This window comes from Prionailurus viverrinus, chromosome C1 (assembly GCF_022837055.1).
Source record: "Prionailurus viverrinus isolate Anna chromosome C1, UM_Priviv_1.0, whole genome shotgun sequence".
NCBI lineage: Eukaryota > Metazoa > Chordata > Mammalia > Carnivora > Felidae > Prionailurus > Prionailurus viverrinus.
The window spans coordinates 59161329-59176826 of record NC_062568.1 but is presented as its reverse complement, the minus strand read 5'-3'; the positions used below and the strand labels follow the sequence as shown (position 1 = coordinate 59176826).

General features: G+C 40.4%; 1 protein-coding gene across 9 annotated transcripts in view; it reads left to right on the top strand.

Moving 5' to 3' along the window:
- The window catches only part of NOSTRIN (nitric oxide synthase trafficking), a 59028-nt gene extending 53970 nt beyond the window's left edge, over nucleotides 1-5058 (top strand). For 5 of the 9 annotated variants that reach the window (XM_047872389.1, XM_047872387.1, XM_047872393.1 and 2 more), the window contains 3 exons: nucleotides 425-524; nucleotides 1619-1708; nucleotides 4838-5058. In XM_047872389.1, coding sequence (XP_047728345.1) covers nucleotides 425-524; nucleotides 1619-1708; nucleotides 4838-4974 — 327 coding nt within the window. In that variant the 3' untranslated portion in view covers nucleotides 4975-5058. The remainder of the gene's footprint in view (nucleotides 1-424; nucleotides 525-1618; nucleotides 1709-4837) is intronic. The other 4 variants (XM_047872388.1, XM_047872390.1, XM_047872392.1 and 1 more) reach the window with 3 other exon arrangements.
- Nucleotides 5059-15498: the final 10440 nt, after the last annotated feature.

The following is a 15498-nucleotide window of genomic DNA, read 5'->3' as shown; positions in this document are numbered from 1 at the left end:
AAGGGGGAGCTGTAACCACCTTGTGATAAGGGGACTTTTTCCATGAAACTCAGCTCTAAAATGGTCTCAATCATGGCAAATTGAGTCATGGCAATTTCACTTGCATTAAAGCCAATTAAAGTTGAATTTGTAGAAGTAATGCTGTGAACGTTATTATTTGACCTTGAGGTGCACGTCAGAATTGCAACCACAGGGTGTAAAATGCAGTAATTGTCTAATTCTGAAAATATTAAGGCTTTAGAAATAAGAAAGCTTTATGGTAGAGTTTTTAAAACTATTGAATAATTCATTTATACTCTCCCCCCCCAAAATTAAAAAAAACAAATTCCTTAGGAAAACAGCTGTGGAAGAGTTACTTCTCATAAATACTTTTGATGACAGTGTTGTTAAAAATGACTTTTTTTTTTTTTAACAATTTAAACAGCAGCAGACACATAGTTATGTGAAAATATCTCGGCCTTTTCTGATGAAGGTGAGCAGGGCATCTTGTGGTGGGCAGAGAATCCCGAGTGCTTCATCTGCAGGTAATCCCAGGCCCACAATAATCTGGGGGGAGGTTCTATTGGTAAAGCACGTTGCTACATTTACATTTTATTTTCAGAATCCTTTGGGCATATATCAGCTCAAAGAAATTTACATTTCAGTTAGGACTGATTCATTTGTTGGTATCTGTAACTTTCTGTGCAGATGTTATCCAAAATTTGGGAAGAAGTCAAAAAGTGGAGGGTTGAGGAAAAAATGTATGATATGAGAAGGTACCTTCGATGACTGGCATCTGTGTTATTCAGACAGTCTGCATCTGCTGTCCTTACATTCAACCTCACACCCTTGTGAGGAGTTCTGTCTCCACTACCTCCTCCAAACTTCCATGGAAATCCTGTCCTTTCTGTGAGAAACACGGTGATCCCAACCCTACCTACTCCCTTTATTCAGCTGCCTTATATTAGCCATTTGCCAGCTCACACCCACCACATTTCACCTTTCAACACACAGATACAAGCTCACATACACACACACACACACACACCCTATCATTGTCCCTTGTTGTTTAACTATAGTTACCATAACCTTGATTCTCAAGTTTCTTGATGAGAAGTTGGTGAAAAGAGTTTCAGTAAAACCCAGGACGTTATGGTCCACTTGGTGTATTAAAGACTCGCGATCGCATTAAGAAATAGTTCCATCAGTACCTAGGGAGGGTGGTAACAGACACGTGCACTAGCTGGCTCTGATCTATTCCTGAATGGCAAAACTGGTGTATGTTTTCCAAAATATGCTTCAACTACCACACATACTAGCTAACTGGTGATGACAAGCTCATGTGGGAAACAACTTTAAATTGTCATCTTTATTGTTTTTTCTCCAGACTCATTATTTTCCGTACTATGATATAGTTTTTGATTATATAATATACATAGTCCATATACACAGTAGGTATATCATAAATGGTTACTATACCCAGGAACGAAGATTATGTGAAATTATAAACTTTCCCTTTGAGAAGATGTCAGTATATTTAAGCTCAGCACCACACTATTCAATAATTGAAGAGCTTCCCATCATATTCATCTTGCCTACTGACACAGCGTTACTAATTATTACTGGATCCAACTTTCAGCGTCTGGTGTGGCCCAGCTTGGCAGTGGTCTTTGCAAGGCTTTATATTCTTTCCAAGCCAGACAAGATGATGAATTAAATTTGGAAAAAGGTAAGAATCATTTTCAAATAGTTTGACTGCCTTCCCATTTGATTTGACTAAAACTCCTGTCCTTGTTACAACAGCCTTAAAAGTTACTACAACATCAAATCATTTCAGGGTTATAATGACCCTTCTTAGAAAATAAAGATAAAGCACATCGAAAATAAGAGTCACATAGTAAAAATAGGTAACATTTATTCCGTGTTTACTGAGTGCTAGATATTGCTACAAGCACATTGTCCCATTTAATGTTCATAAAAGCCCTGTGAGGTAAGTATTATTATTTATTCCCATTTTATTGTTGAGGAGACTAAGGCATAGAAATGTTAAGTACTTTGGCTAAAGTTACAGGAAGTGGTAGAACATGCTTTGATCTCAGAAACCCAGAGTCATGCTTTTTATCACAGGGCTAACCTGGGTGAGAATGTCAGTAATGGAAAGTTACTAGAAGAGTAGCCTCACCTTTTTCCTTTTCAGAAAACTAAACACACAAGAATGTGAAATGACTTCCTTTCATGGCGTAGGGTAAGCTCGAATTCTAGAAGCCAGGTCAGAGGACTTCCAGCTTAATGTTTCTCCCACTTATCCCTTAGAACAGAGTTTTATGGCCAATCTAAGGAAACAACCCCTTTCTCTGTGTCACAGATTTTTGATGAACATGGAAAGGTATGCTGTCATAGGTTACCTAGACCTCAGCATTAAATAAGAAACAGCCACTAGCCTCAACTTTCCTTGTGTGTCCGATGAACAACCATATTTGGATGTTAAAGCTGAGATCTGGAGATGAAATGGTTAGTGAGAAAGGGTTGTGTTGTAGGAGAGAGCTGTTTACCTGCAAGCAGGACATGGTGTCCAGAGCCAACAGGAAGTCGTGATGGATTTTGCAGCCATACAACAGGGACACCATGTCTTTGCTCTTGGTTAACGGGTGCTTCCTTTTCAGTTTGCTGGTCAGATTTCTTCAGCGACTACTTCTCCTTCTAGTTCAGAAAGAAATAAAGATAAGAAAAAGGGTAATATAGTAGACCCTCTCCTCTGTTCATCTTAAATCAATGTTGCCTTTACCTAAAGTTGGAAGTGTTAGAGAAGTCACTTTGTTCTTCATCACATCATCATAAGGTTACCTACAGCAGTAGGTAAATGAAATGCTGTATTCCCACTTTCCATGTGAATAAAAAACACATTTCCCAGATGCCACCTAGACCCCAGGGCCTGAGTTTGAGGTGCATAGTTACACAATAAACTTATTATCTTCTTTGTCTTCAGTTCTCTGTTGGCAGCAAAGTCTACTTATACTTTATCTCGTAAGTGGGTTCTTTATTAAAACATTTTTTTAATGTTTATTTATTTTTGAGAGAGAGAGAGAGAGACAGAGAGAGAGAGAGTGTGAACGAGGGGGCGGGCAGAGAGAGAGGGAGACACAGAATCCCAAGCAGGTTCCAGGCTCTGAGCTGTCAGCACAGAGCCCAACGTAGGGCTTGAACTCATGACTGTGAGATCATGACCTAAGAGTCACCCAGCCACCCCTATAAATGAGTTCTTTAAATAAAAGGAACCATTGGAGGCTTCAGAAAGCTGGCAACAAGATTTTAAATTATTTGTTTGAATTCCTGTTAGTGGACTGTGTCAGTCTGCTGACTTGAGAGAATTCATTGGAGGTAGAATGTAGGCTGAGAATGATCTTTAAGAATAAAAAGTGATTTATGAGTGAGGTGAGATAGTAGGGGTGGATGTGGACAGTCTCCTTTGCCTAAGAAAGAAAATCACTGGGGAAGAAAATGAATGGAAGAAAGACTAAAAAATGACCTCAGAATGATGCTCAAGGTCAAGGAGCTCTCTTGCATCACGAAGGAAGTGGATGTTTCTACTCTAATGTGCAGAAAGCAGCCAGAGAGGAAGGACTCTTTCTCACAAGGGAAGGATTTAGCCAGAGTATTTGGGGGTGTCTATGGTTAAGCTTTTAGGGTTATTAATATCAGAATAGTATTTGTTAAAAGAGAGAGAATTAGAGAAGGGCCATGTGTTTCTTAGGAATTCTATTTGAATCATTGTTTTAAAAAGTATTGTCTTGGGGCGCCTGGGTGGCACAGTCGGTTAAGCGTCCGACTTCAGCCAGGTCAAGATCTCGCGGTCCGTGAGTTCGAGCCCCACGTCAGGTTCTGGGCTGATGGCTCAGAGCCTGGAGCCCGTTTCCGATTCTGTGTCTCCCTCTCTCTCTGCCCCTCCCCCGTTCATGCTCTGTCTCTCTCTGTCCCAAAAATAAATAAACGTTCAAAAAAAAAAAAAAAAAGAAAGAAAATTAAAAAAAATAAAATAAAATAAAAATAAAAAGTATTGTCTTCAAATTGACATTTTATTAAACTTACCAAAATTGCTGAATGGGGAGTTAAGTTTCTGTGCAAGCTATGAGTTGGAACTTTGGACTGTGAAATTGGCACATGTAATGGAGGGAAGCCGTCTCGATCTAAAGAAAAGTCTGATAGCTGAGACATAATAGTCACCATAGCAGACTGTCTTGGCCACCAACATGAGAAACCCTTAACACACAGACACCAAGAGAAGAGTTTGATGACAAGCTGCATCTGACGTGAGCCATCCAGCATGAGAAGGATATATGATCCAACATGATTCTGGGTTGTTTTTTTTTTTCAAATTTTTGATGTTTGTTTATTTTTGAGAGAGAGAGAGAGAGAAGAGAGAGACAGAGTGCAAGCAGGGGAGAGGCAAAGAGAGAGGGAGACACAGAATCCAAAGCAGGCTCCAGGCTCTAGGCTATCAGCACAGAGCCTAATGCGGGGCTCGAACCCGGGAACTGTGAGGTCATGACCTGAGCTGAAGTCGGACACTTAAGCGACTGAGCCACCCAGGGGCCCCAATGCCACTTGTTTTTAATGAAACTATTTTATGGCATAACTTCGATTACTCATTATCTTATGCTTTTTAATATTCTCTGCATTATGCCTGCTTCACACAGAGGTGTTCAATAAATTTGGCTTTACCTAAATCACATGCAGAGACTGATGCTAACAAGTAACTCCTTGAAAGCACAATCTCCTTAAAATTGTTTTACCAACTGGATTCAGGCTTGTGCTTAAATGGCAGAGACCTGTTTGTCTAACTAAATGTGCATTTTTACAGGCGACATTGTGACTATATACAAGAAAGAAGAAGAAGGATGGTGGTTTGGTTCTTTGAACGGAAAAAGGGGTCATTTTCCTGCCGCTTACGTGGAGGAGCTCCCTTCAAATGCTGGGAACCCGGCTACGCAGACGTAAGACAAGATTCCGAACATGCCGCCTTAGTCCGTAAACTTCACAATGCAGTGCAAATAAAGATAAATGCTGTAATCTTTACAAATAGGTAACGGTGTCCTCCCTGTGTGTCATGGCACTTTGCACTCCTGCTTATTTGCCTGAAACAGAGTTAGAAGATGGAGAGCAAAGGGAGAAAAGAAAGAGACCCTGCAGTTCCTAGAGTTTTCGAATCCTAGGAGACCCTAGAGATGCCCCAGCACAGCCCCTGGTGTCACACACAGAGAGACAGAGCTCAGATCATTCAGCCACTTGCCTGAAGTCACATAGTTTTCTGGTAGTGCTGCAGAGATTAGGACTTAGATGTCTTTTTCATCTGGATCGTGTGCCAACAGGCCAGAGCAGGCCTGTGAGGGGTCAGGCAGTGTCTGGGAGACAAGGAAGACCAGATTAAGTCTGAGAAGAAGAGTTCAGCAGAGCCCTGGCAGATAAGACCCCTGGGAGATAGGCCCAGGTTAGGAGAGGGTAGAATAAAGAATCAGGAGCTGAGGCCAAGAGTCCCTATGATCAGGAGAGGGGATGCTAGACAAGAGGTCTGGATACTAAGTGAAGGTCAGTGTAGAATGGAGCCCCATCCTGAGCCAACCTTCTGATGTAGTGGCTTCTTGTAAACCTTCTATGCACAACCAGAAGTTCTATTAGAAGTGAGGTCAGGTGTGAGCCAGAGATGGTTTGGAATCTGAAAGCGAGAGCAAGGTGGATAGGAAAGGGTTAGGAAGGAGACAGTGCCTGAAAACTCTTGCCTCCTTGTCCATTTGGAAACTTCATATACCAATTTAGAGGTACGAAACTCGCACTTCCCAATTAGTCAGTGTGAAGAGAATATCCTCAGCAGCTTCCTAGTGAAAGGAACCTTAAAACGCTAATGAGTCTCTCTGGATGGAAAGTTCTGGAAATCAACATTTACGGTTAAAATGGAATATTTAGAGAGAAGCAGTTTTATGTTCCTTCCTCAAATGCCCTCTAATGGGTAAAGGTTGGGGATGAGACAGGGTAGGCCTCAAATTCTTCCCAAGGGGAACATTTTAAAATGGAGAGAAGTGGTTCAGCAGCATCTTTCAGAAAATGACCTAAGTCAGCCTGGAGATCACACTCTATTGAGTGGAAGGTCCTGGTGTTAATAGAAACATCTGGGCATGTTTACTATTGTGCCTAATAGTCTGACATTAGAGTAATTAAAATCCATTCCATTACTGTCCTGCCACCTACATCTTTACTTTTAATTAAATTTTGCACTTTCAAAAAGGAACTTTTCAAACTAAGGTACCTATGTTTTTTATACTCTGCACCACTGCACTCCTATAGCAGGATATAATGAACACATAGAGATATTTATAGATAGAGATACCAGACCTGAAGGAGCACAAGTAAAATTTGTTATGTGAGACATAACTTACAGCCTAGAAGAGCAGATCAGAAGTTTTAATGTCACCCTTAATGGTGTACTAATGAAGGCTTTCTACATGTAGAAAGTTGGCTGAATAATAGGCCATTAGACCATGAACAGAAAATTTGAATTTATATTTCCTCTTCATCTTACTTCTTTCCATTAAGCCTTGATGTATAAAAAATTGTGTGGCAATTGACTGCAGCCTACAATGGATCATTTGTGTAGAGAAAGTGATGATAATGGTGGTTGGGCCCTGAAACTCACTGGAAGCAATTTTCAAAGAAGGACGCCCCTCTTTCTTCATAAGTCAGTTTTACTTTGTGAAAACATAAATGATTTCCCTGTTTTGTAATGTTGCTCAAAATTCTTTTTGCATCTGTGTTATATAATATTTAAACCTCAAAGAAATACTATAGGGAAACTATATATACAAATACAGTTGGGTAGGACAGACTTGTTGAATATCCTTTCAGTTGGGCAAGAATTTTCCGATTGGACAGGTAGGAATGGTAGCCCTTATATTTAGATAAAAATTAAATGTATATTGTGAAGATTAATGATGTACAAAAGTCTTCCATACAGAATAAAATAATTTTTAATATTCATACTTTTAAACTCTTTATTGGGCTTTCATAATTACACCACACTATTCAGTTCCATATCTCAGGAAGTTTTTAGCAACATTAACAACCTGAAATATAGGCAGTAGGGGTCTGAGCCACTGAAAACATCACAAGGCATTTTTCTACTTTATCTTCTTTCTAGTAGAATGCAAACTGATACATCTATCATGCTATCAACCAGAAAGATCTATGAATTTCATTTTTTTTGCATTTTCAATTACCCAGAATAATTAATATTTATAATGACAAAAAGCAATTTTATCACTTAAAGTGCCTTCCGATCTATCAAAAAGTAATATCCAGGTTAGGGTAAAGTAAATTTTATTGCACAGTATTATAAGGCTTTAACTGATCAGTAATTTGAGCAGAGGGTAACTTTGTTCTCCCCTCCCCCCAAAAAACCCTCCTCCCTCAAAATCTTAATGGCCTTGGGGTTGTAATCAGCCTGGCCTAGAGCAAGAAAAGTGCATTAGGATCAAATAACATGTCCTATTGTTCTTTGCAGTGTTACACAGGAAGCGTGTATAATCCCAGGGCGAATATGCTTGGAGGTGGGGGCAGGGGGCCTACAAACCGGTGGGACTGGACTGGGACTTGGACCAGGGTTGGGGACACAGCAGAGAAGAGCAGGAATCTTTTGCAGAGGGAGTGCAGCTACTCGGATAGAACTACAAGGATAGTGTCAGAGATTTTGGGAAGCTGTGATCCAGAGTGCAGAGCCCTGCTGAGCCAAGGATGCCAGGCCTCCCACTCCCAATCACAAGCACCATGGACAATAAACCACCAAGCCAGAGAATCCAGGTTGCGCTTTAGCCGGGAGCTCGGTTTAGGGAGACTAGGTGGACCTGTGGGTGCCTGCAGCTGGGGAAATGTGCCTAAGCGGGACATCCCAGTGGCCACCCCCTGGAGGGCGGGGGTCACGGCAATGGGAGGAAAGCAGCTTCTGCCAACCGGCCAGAGTTTGGAATAAAGAGACTTGCACAGAATTCGAGTGAAATACTCTTTCTTGGAGGAGCTACAGGATAAGGAGAAGCCGACCTGGGCGTGGAAGCAAACCGAACTGGCCAGAGAAAGACCTTGATTCCACAGCTCAGGACTAATGATAGAGATCTGGGGACCACATAGGGAGTCACACCAAGGAGTGCCTGGAAAGGACTGGGACCTGCCTAGCCACGTATATGAGGTGGCAAATGTGTTACTGAGCTCAGTCTCAGCTGGCTTGTAACTTGGGTTTTTCTGACACTGGGGCAAATGGCTCAGTGCTTGCTGCAGCGATTCTCTGAGTGCGGTGCTGGGACCGGCAGCACCGATATAACCTTGGACTAAGTTAGAAATGCAAAATGTCAGCCCATACTTTACCCTCGGCCAGAAACACTGACGTCTGTGGGTTAGGTGTTTCTAGTGCAAATTGAAGCTTGAGAACCACTGACTCACTTGAATGAATCCTGAGAATAGTGTCTAAACTACAGACGCACCGCGGAAGGAGCACTGTTGAAGGAGAAAGTGGAGAATACCACGTACCCAGGAAGGCCGCTCTAAAAAAAGAAATATCCCTTCCTTTTGGTCCAATAAGTTTTTAAAGATGAGTGTTGCTGGGGACTGTGTCCAACAAGGCTTTCTCCATTGTGAGGGCTGCTCCTTTTTCCTCTTCTGTCACATGCTCACTCTTGGCCCAGGGAAGAAGGAACACTTTGGACTACATTACACCCCCTCACAAGAGACTCCTCTTCTTTCTCAGCCACTTACTTGATATTCTTGTTAGCAGAAGAAAGCCTGGTATGGTCCCTATCTTAATACTAGAGAATGAGAAGCAAACAGCTCTCCCCTCACAATCCATTCCCCTTTACTCCCCACCCCACCACCCAGGGTCTAAGAGTAGATAATCCTCCTTCTGACTTATGATCAAAAGTCAATAGCAGCTTAACAACACTATGCCACCAATGCCTATGTCATCTATCTCACTATCTCATCAGGTAGGCATTTTATCATCTCACAAGAAGAAGTGTGAGTACAGTACAATAAATACAGTACAACAATCGATCATGCACTAGGCCACAGAACAAGTCTCTAGAACGGTCTGACCACAATATAAGTTAAAAATTACTAAGAAAAGGATAATTTAAAAACCACATGCATTTGGAGAACACATACATATGTGCACCTCCACGCACCTAAGCACATATATGTACACACACACACACACACACTTCTAAATAAGCCATAGTCAAAGAAGAAATCTTAATAGAAATTTTAAAATATTAGAAATAAAAAATAGGAAAGCTACTACATATTAAAACCTGTAAGTCTGGGAAAGCAGCTTAAAAAATTCTATAGGGAAAAGTAGAAAGGCTAAAATTAATGAACTAAGTATCCTAAGTATGGATTTATAAAAACAACAGCAGAATCAACCCAAATAAAGCAAAGGAAATAAAAAGAAAAGAAAGAGCAAAAGTTAATGAAGTATAAAACAAAATAAAATATTGAATTAAGCTGTTGATTGGTTCTTTGAAAGGATTAATAAATTGAGCAAACCTTTGGCAGAATTAAGACCTTATTTATAAGGTAAAAGTGGACATACTACAGCAGATACATAAAGTTAAAATCACATACTATCAACAACTTTACACCAATAAATTTGTAGAAAAGCAAGCCCAAAAGACAAAATTCTAAAAAAAATACGCATTATCAAAACTCACTCAAGAAACAAAATATAACTGGATAATTTAATTACTATTAAAGACATTTAATGAGTATTTGCAAAATAAATCTTCCTACAAAGAAAACACAGGCCAGATAGTTCCATAGATGAGTTCAAAAACAGATAATCTCATTCAGACTTTTTCAGGAAGTAGAAAAAAAAGGAACACAGCTGAACTATTTTCAAGGTTTGAGGGTCTAGGATAACCTTGATACCAAAACCAAAGTTAATATACAAAAGAAAATTATAAGCCAATCTCATTTATGGCTATAGATATAAAAATTTAAACAGAATATTCACAAACTGAATCCAACACTATTGAAAAAAAAAAAAAAAGATTGCACATCATGGATAATTGGATTTATTCCAGGAAGACAAGGTTGATTCAATATTAAAAAAAAAAAAAAAATCTATTGATATAAATCACTATGTTGACAGATTAAAGATGCAAATCTATATAGATGCAGAAAAAACATGATAACATTAACAAACATTCATAATTATTTTAATTTAATTTAATTTAATGTTTATTTTTGAGAGACCGAGCACGAGAGAGGGAGGGGCAGACAGAGAGGGAGACACAGCACACAAAGCAGGCTTCAGACTCTGAGCTGTCAGCACAGATCCCAATGTGGGGCTAGGACCCACGAACCGTGAGATCATGACCTGAACCATGTCAGACGCTTAACTGACTGAGCCACCCAGGTGCCCCCATGATAATTACTTTTAGTTAACTGAGAATACAAGCAAACTTCCTTGACCTGATCAACAGAAAAGAAAATGGCAAGTTTGGGAAACTACCATAGTACAGCATAGCTGAAACTCAGATTAAATGACTCGCTTAAGATCAGGTACCACAGACTGGACCACATCTTAATTCTCAGATTTTTCCACAACACCATTTTGATGCTGGCAAACAGAACTTTTCACAAATTATTCAAGATTTATCATTATACTTTGAATCTCATATATTGCCTCTTTCAAATGAAAGACCTTATCCTCAGCTGCTTCCAGCTGGTTGCTAAGAGAACGGGAAACGTGACTAAACTCTAAACATTCTTCACATCATACCACATCATAGAGTGTTCACGCTTCTCACCATGATGTATTTAACGATAACCAAGAAAGGGGCTGATTTTAAATAGCTTCTATTTCCTCCAGTTTACTTGACAACTGGACTCTATTTCTACTTAGATGAAACTCTTCATTCGGAATGAATCTTATTCTCTGTTAGCTCGTCATTAAGTCAAGAGTCGCCTGCAGGGCCATCTTTATCACCTAAAAATGGCTGAAGATAGCGGCAACACACCTGCGGGTATTATTGAACAAGTTAGCTCCTTTTCAAAGGCTTAATTTTGATTTCCTATTAAATAATTTTCTATTGAGTCTGGACGGTGTGCTCGACATTAACAGGTATTTCTTAAGCTTCTACTTTGTGCCAGACACACTATGCAAGGGAATAGCAAAATAGGCAATTTGCTGTCACGGTACACAAATCAAAACAGAACTAATGGTCTCTGTCTAGGAATTTTCTGAGTTGGAGGAGAAGTAACTTTGTAATCCTCATCAGCTGGGAAATTGAAATTTTTAATGCATTTGAACGTTTTAGCAGATTTTGTGCCAATTATTTGTTTTTTAACTTGAACAGTGTAGTGATTGAGTTTAATTTTTAAAATTTTTTTCTATTATTATTACTTTGAGAGAGAGAGAGCATGAGCAGAGAGAGGGGCAGAAAGAGAGAGAGAGAGAGAGAGAGAGAGAACCCCAAGCAGGCTCCATCTCAATGTGGAGCCCAACACGGGGCTTGATCCCACAATCCTGGGATCATGACCTGAGCCAAAATCAAGAGTCAAACGTTCAAACAACTGAGCCATCCAGGTGCCCCTTTTAATATTTTTTAAATTTAATTTTTAAAGATCTCATTGTTCATTTTATTACAAAATTAGTCTACTCCATTTGGATTCCATTTTATTTATTATTTGTTTTTAAGTTTATTTATTTATTTTGAGACAGAGAGAGGATGAGCAGGGGAGGAACAGAGAGAGGGGGACAGAGGATCTGAAGTGGGTTCTGTGCTGACAGCAGAGAGCCCCATGTGGGGCTCAAACCCATGAACTGTCAGATCATGACTTAAGCCAAAGTCAGATGCTTAACTGACTGAACCACCCAGGTGCCCTTGGATTCCATTTTAATCAGCTTTACTACTTGTGTGTTTCTTTTCCATTTAGGAAAATCTTACCTTTGTATCTTGTGCTTTATTTCCATATCAGGAAGATTTTAAATGGTTAAAATTATTTTTTCAAGTTTATTTATTTGTTTTGAGAGAGAGAGAGCAAGCACGTGAGCTGGGGGAGGGGTGGAGGGAGAGAGAAAGAGAGAGAGAGAGGGAGAATCTTAAGCAGACTCCATGATCAGTGCAGAGCCTGATGAGGGGCTGTCTCACAAACTGTAAGATCATGACCTGAGCCAAAATCAAGAGTTGGATGCTTAACCAACTGAGCCACCCAGTCACCCCTAAAATTATTTTAGTTTTGCAATATACCATCCTAAATACAATGTATAAAAAAGAGCAAACTTAATGAGATAGTTTGGTTTGATTTTCATGTGTATTTTTATTCATTCAAAGTGACATTTTCACAATGTAGCCACTGTATCATTTAAGATAATATATTGGTAATATTAGCTCCAGAATATTCCTGGGTTGGCACATAGTGACCCTCAACAATTAAGGTCTTTATATTTGACTGAACAAAGAGTTATACCTAAGTCAACAGCCCTCCGTCCAACATTTCCATAAAATTGATGACCGCAGTCCTCGAGGCTTAGAGACTGTTTCAGTGAGCCTTTTGGGTCCAAAAGGCCAGGTACTCTGCTCATTGTCTTCCCAAGATTTGAAGCTGTTTTGTTGTCTTGGTGAAGGTATTTCCTATGGATCCAGACAAAGCATATTCCTCTACTTTCAAGAGAGTTTACCTTTCTTTCTCTTAATCTTTATACTTCTAAAGAAACACAAATGCTACGTTATATTATTGAAGTTCAAGTTTGTTTAGAATCTTTGTTAAGGGCTTTGTCTTCATATACTTTTCCTGCAATGCAGCACAGAAATACATAAGGTGTAGTCCAGGTGAAGCTTGTGAATTAGGTGGCAGACCGCCACCTACGTTTGAATTCCGACTCTAACGCTTACTAGCTGTGTGACTCAAAGTTACTAGAACTCTTACTATGTTGGATTTCTTATCTGTAGAACAAGGTTATGGATAGTGTCTACCTCACAGGCTGTTGAGGAAATATAAATGAGTAGACATATGTAAAGGGCTTAGAACAGTGCCAGGCACATAAAAGTTTTTAAAAAGAAATAGCTATTTTTCTAAAGCGTCCAGCCCGAACCAATTCCAATTTTGGAACGAATCAACTTCTCAGGTGAGAAAACAATTCACTATAAAGTTCTACTGCTTAAGGCCTTTTGTTTCGTATGATAGTGCACTTTTCTTTGGACCCCAGCAGTAAAGCTGGTTCCTACATTGTCCTTTTGGGACTTTCCTCCTACCTGGCCTTACCTCCCAGATCTTGCCCTACCTCCACGCCCATTTAGAAATGAAAAATGGCTGTCCCTAAAGAGAAATGGACCCTAGGTGGAAGGAAGCTCCCCATTTCTTCTCTCATCCCCAATCTCTATTTCTGTAACTTGCAGGTGAAAGGAACCCTTCAGAGTTTCTTACCAAGGCAAGCCCGCTCAATGCCTTCCTCACCACATGATACAAAACATTGTATCTTCAAGAGTTTGTGCTATGAGACACGGTTTTTGTCTAGTTTCAGTGAATGAAGATTTTTCTTTGTTTTATGCTTGTTCCTTGTAGATACAATTCAGGTAGGGAATTAAGTAAATATATATTCACTGTAGCAGTAACCTGATATTTTTTGATGTCAAATTATCTAGTCTGTCCCTTAGAGAACTATAATGCCCCTTCTCTTGGCTCCATTTTTGAAGTTAACCTACCTCCACACCTGGGTTACAGCCGGGAGCTAGTCTAATCAAAGTATGTACTTTACCCCCTGATCACCAGTGATTGGTTCAGGGATTGGGATCAGCTTGGAGTTGCTGGGGTCTACCATGTGGGGCCTCAACCTAGAAAAAAACAGCTAAGCAATGGATCCACTAATATAATTTGAGCTCCAAATCAAGCTAGGTCCACAAAAACCAAAATCGGGTTTTGATACAATTTTATGTATTCATTTAAATGTAGTTATATCAAAAAATAAGGCCAAATGTAAAGGTCTGCTTAGGAAAGCTGTACTTTTGCTCATTGTACTGTCACTGTTAAAATATTCCCTTGAGTCAAGACGGTGATAAAATAGGATAAGACGTTGTCAGGCACAAGCTCCAGATGCCTCTCTGGGGACAAAGGAGCTGGCTGGAACCATCTCCCTCCCCTGCTCCTCAGCATAAACACAGAGCCACCTGAGGGAAGCAGCTCAGCCTGTACACTGGCTGCCTAACTTGCTTATACCAACGCCCTCCCGTCCCCCCGCCCTTACTGACCCATGCTCTGGTGGGACTGCCCTTCTCAGTCAAGGTTGTCTCAGTCCCCGTGTGGCAGGCCCCTCCCCCAGGAGACCAGCACAAACCCCTGCCCACACCACCTCTGTCAACCAGAGAGTTCTACAGGGCCTCAGTTCTGGCGGAGTTGGTGTCAGGTTTCACAGACCAGAGCACATCTAGTTAAAACTCTCCACATTCAGGCCGGGGACCAAACACTGCCCACAGTAGTCAAGGAAAAACTCTGCAGACAACTGGCCTGAAAGATAGAGCAACCAAAACATGCAGCACATACCAGAGACACCCTGTGAAGTGCCATGAATTGGCAATACCTGACCTCTTCTTCATACGGCCATAACTTGCAGGGGCAGGAGTATAATTGACTTTCCAGCACAAAGTAAAAGTCAGAGACTTAAACAAAATGTCAAGACAGAGGAATTTACGCCAAATGAAAGAACAAGATAAGACTATGGCCAAAGGCCTAAGCTAAACAGATATAAGTAACATGCCTGATGGAGAATTTAAAACAACAATCATAAGGATCCTCACTGGGCTTGAGAAGAGAATAGAAGACATCAGGGAGACCTTTACCACAGAGATAAGTTAAAAAAAAATCAGAATGAAGACTGCAATAAATGAGATTGAAAACAGGCTTGGTGCAATGAAGAGTAAGTTGGAAGAAGCAGAGGAATAAATTAGTGACTTAGAAGACAAAATAATGGAAAGTAAGCTGAACAAAAGAGAGAAAGAAGAATTATGGGGCATGAAAATAGAGAACTCAGTGACTCCATGAAATGTAATAACACTTACAGGAGTCCCAGAAGAAGAAGGAGAGAAAAGTTAGCAGAAATTTATTTCAAGAAATAACAGCAGAGGGGTGCCTGGGTGGCTCAGTAGGTTGAGTGTCCAACTCTTGATTTCAGCTTGGGTCATGATCCCAGGTTCATGGCATTGAGCTCGGTGTTGGGCTCTGCACTGAGCATGGAACCTGCTTAGGATTCTCTCTCTCTCCCTCCCTCCCTTCCTCTGTCCCTCTCCCCCACTCACATGCTCTTTCTCTCTGAAAAGAAAAGAATAGAAAAGAAGGGAAAAGCATAGAAAAGAAAAAAAGAGAAAAGAAGGAAGGGAAGGGAAGGGAAAGGAATGGAGGCAGAAAATCTCCCTCAGCTGGGCAAGGAAGGAGAAATCCATATCCAAGAGGCACAGAGAACTCCCATCGAAATCAACAAAAGCAGGCCAA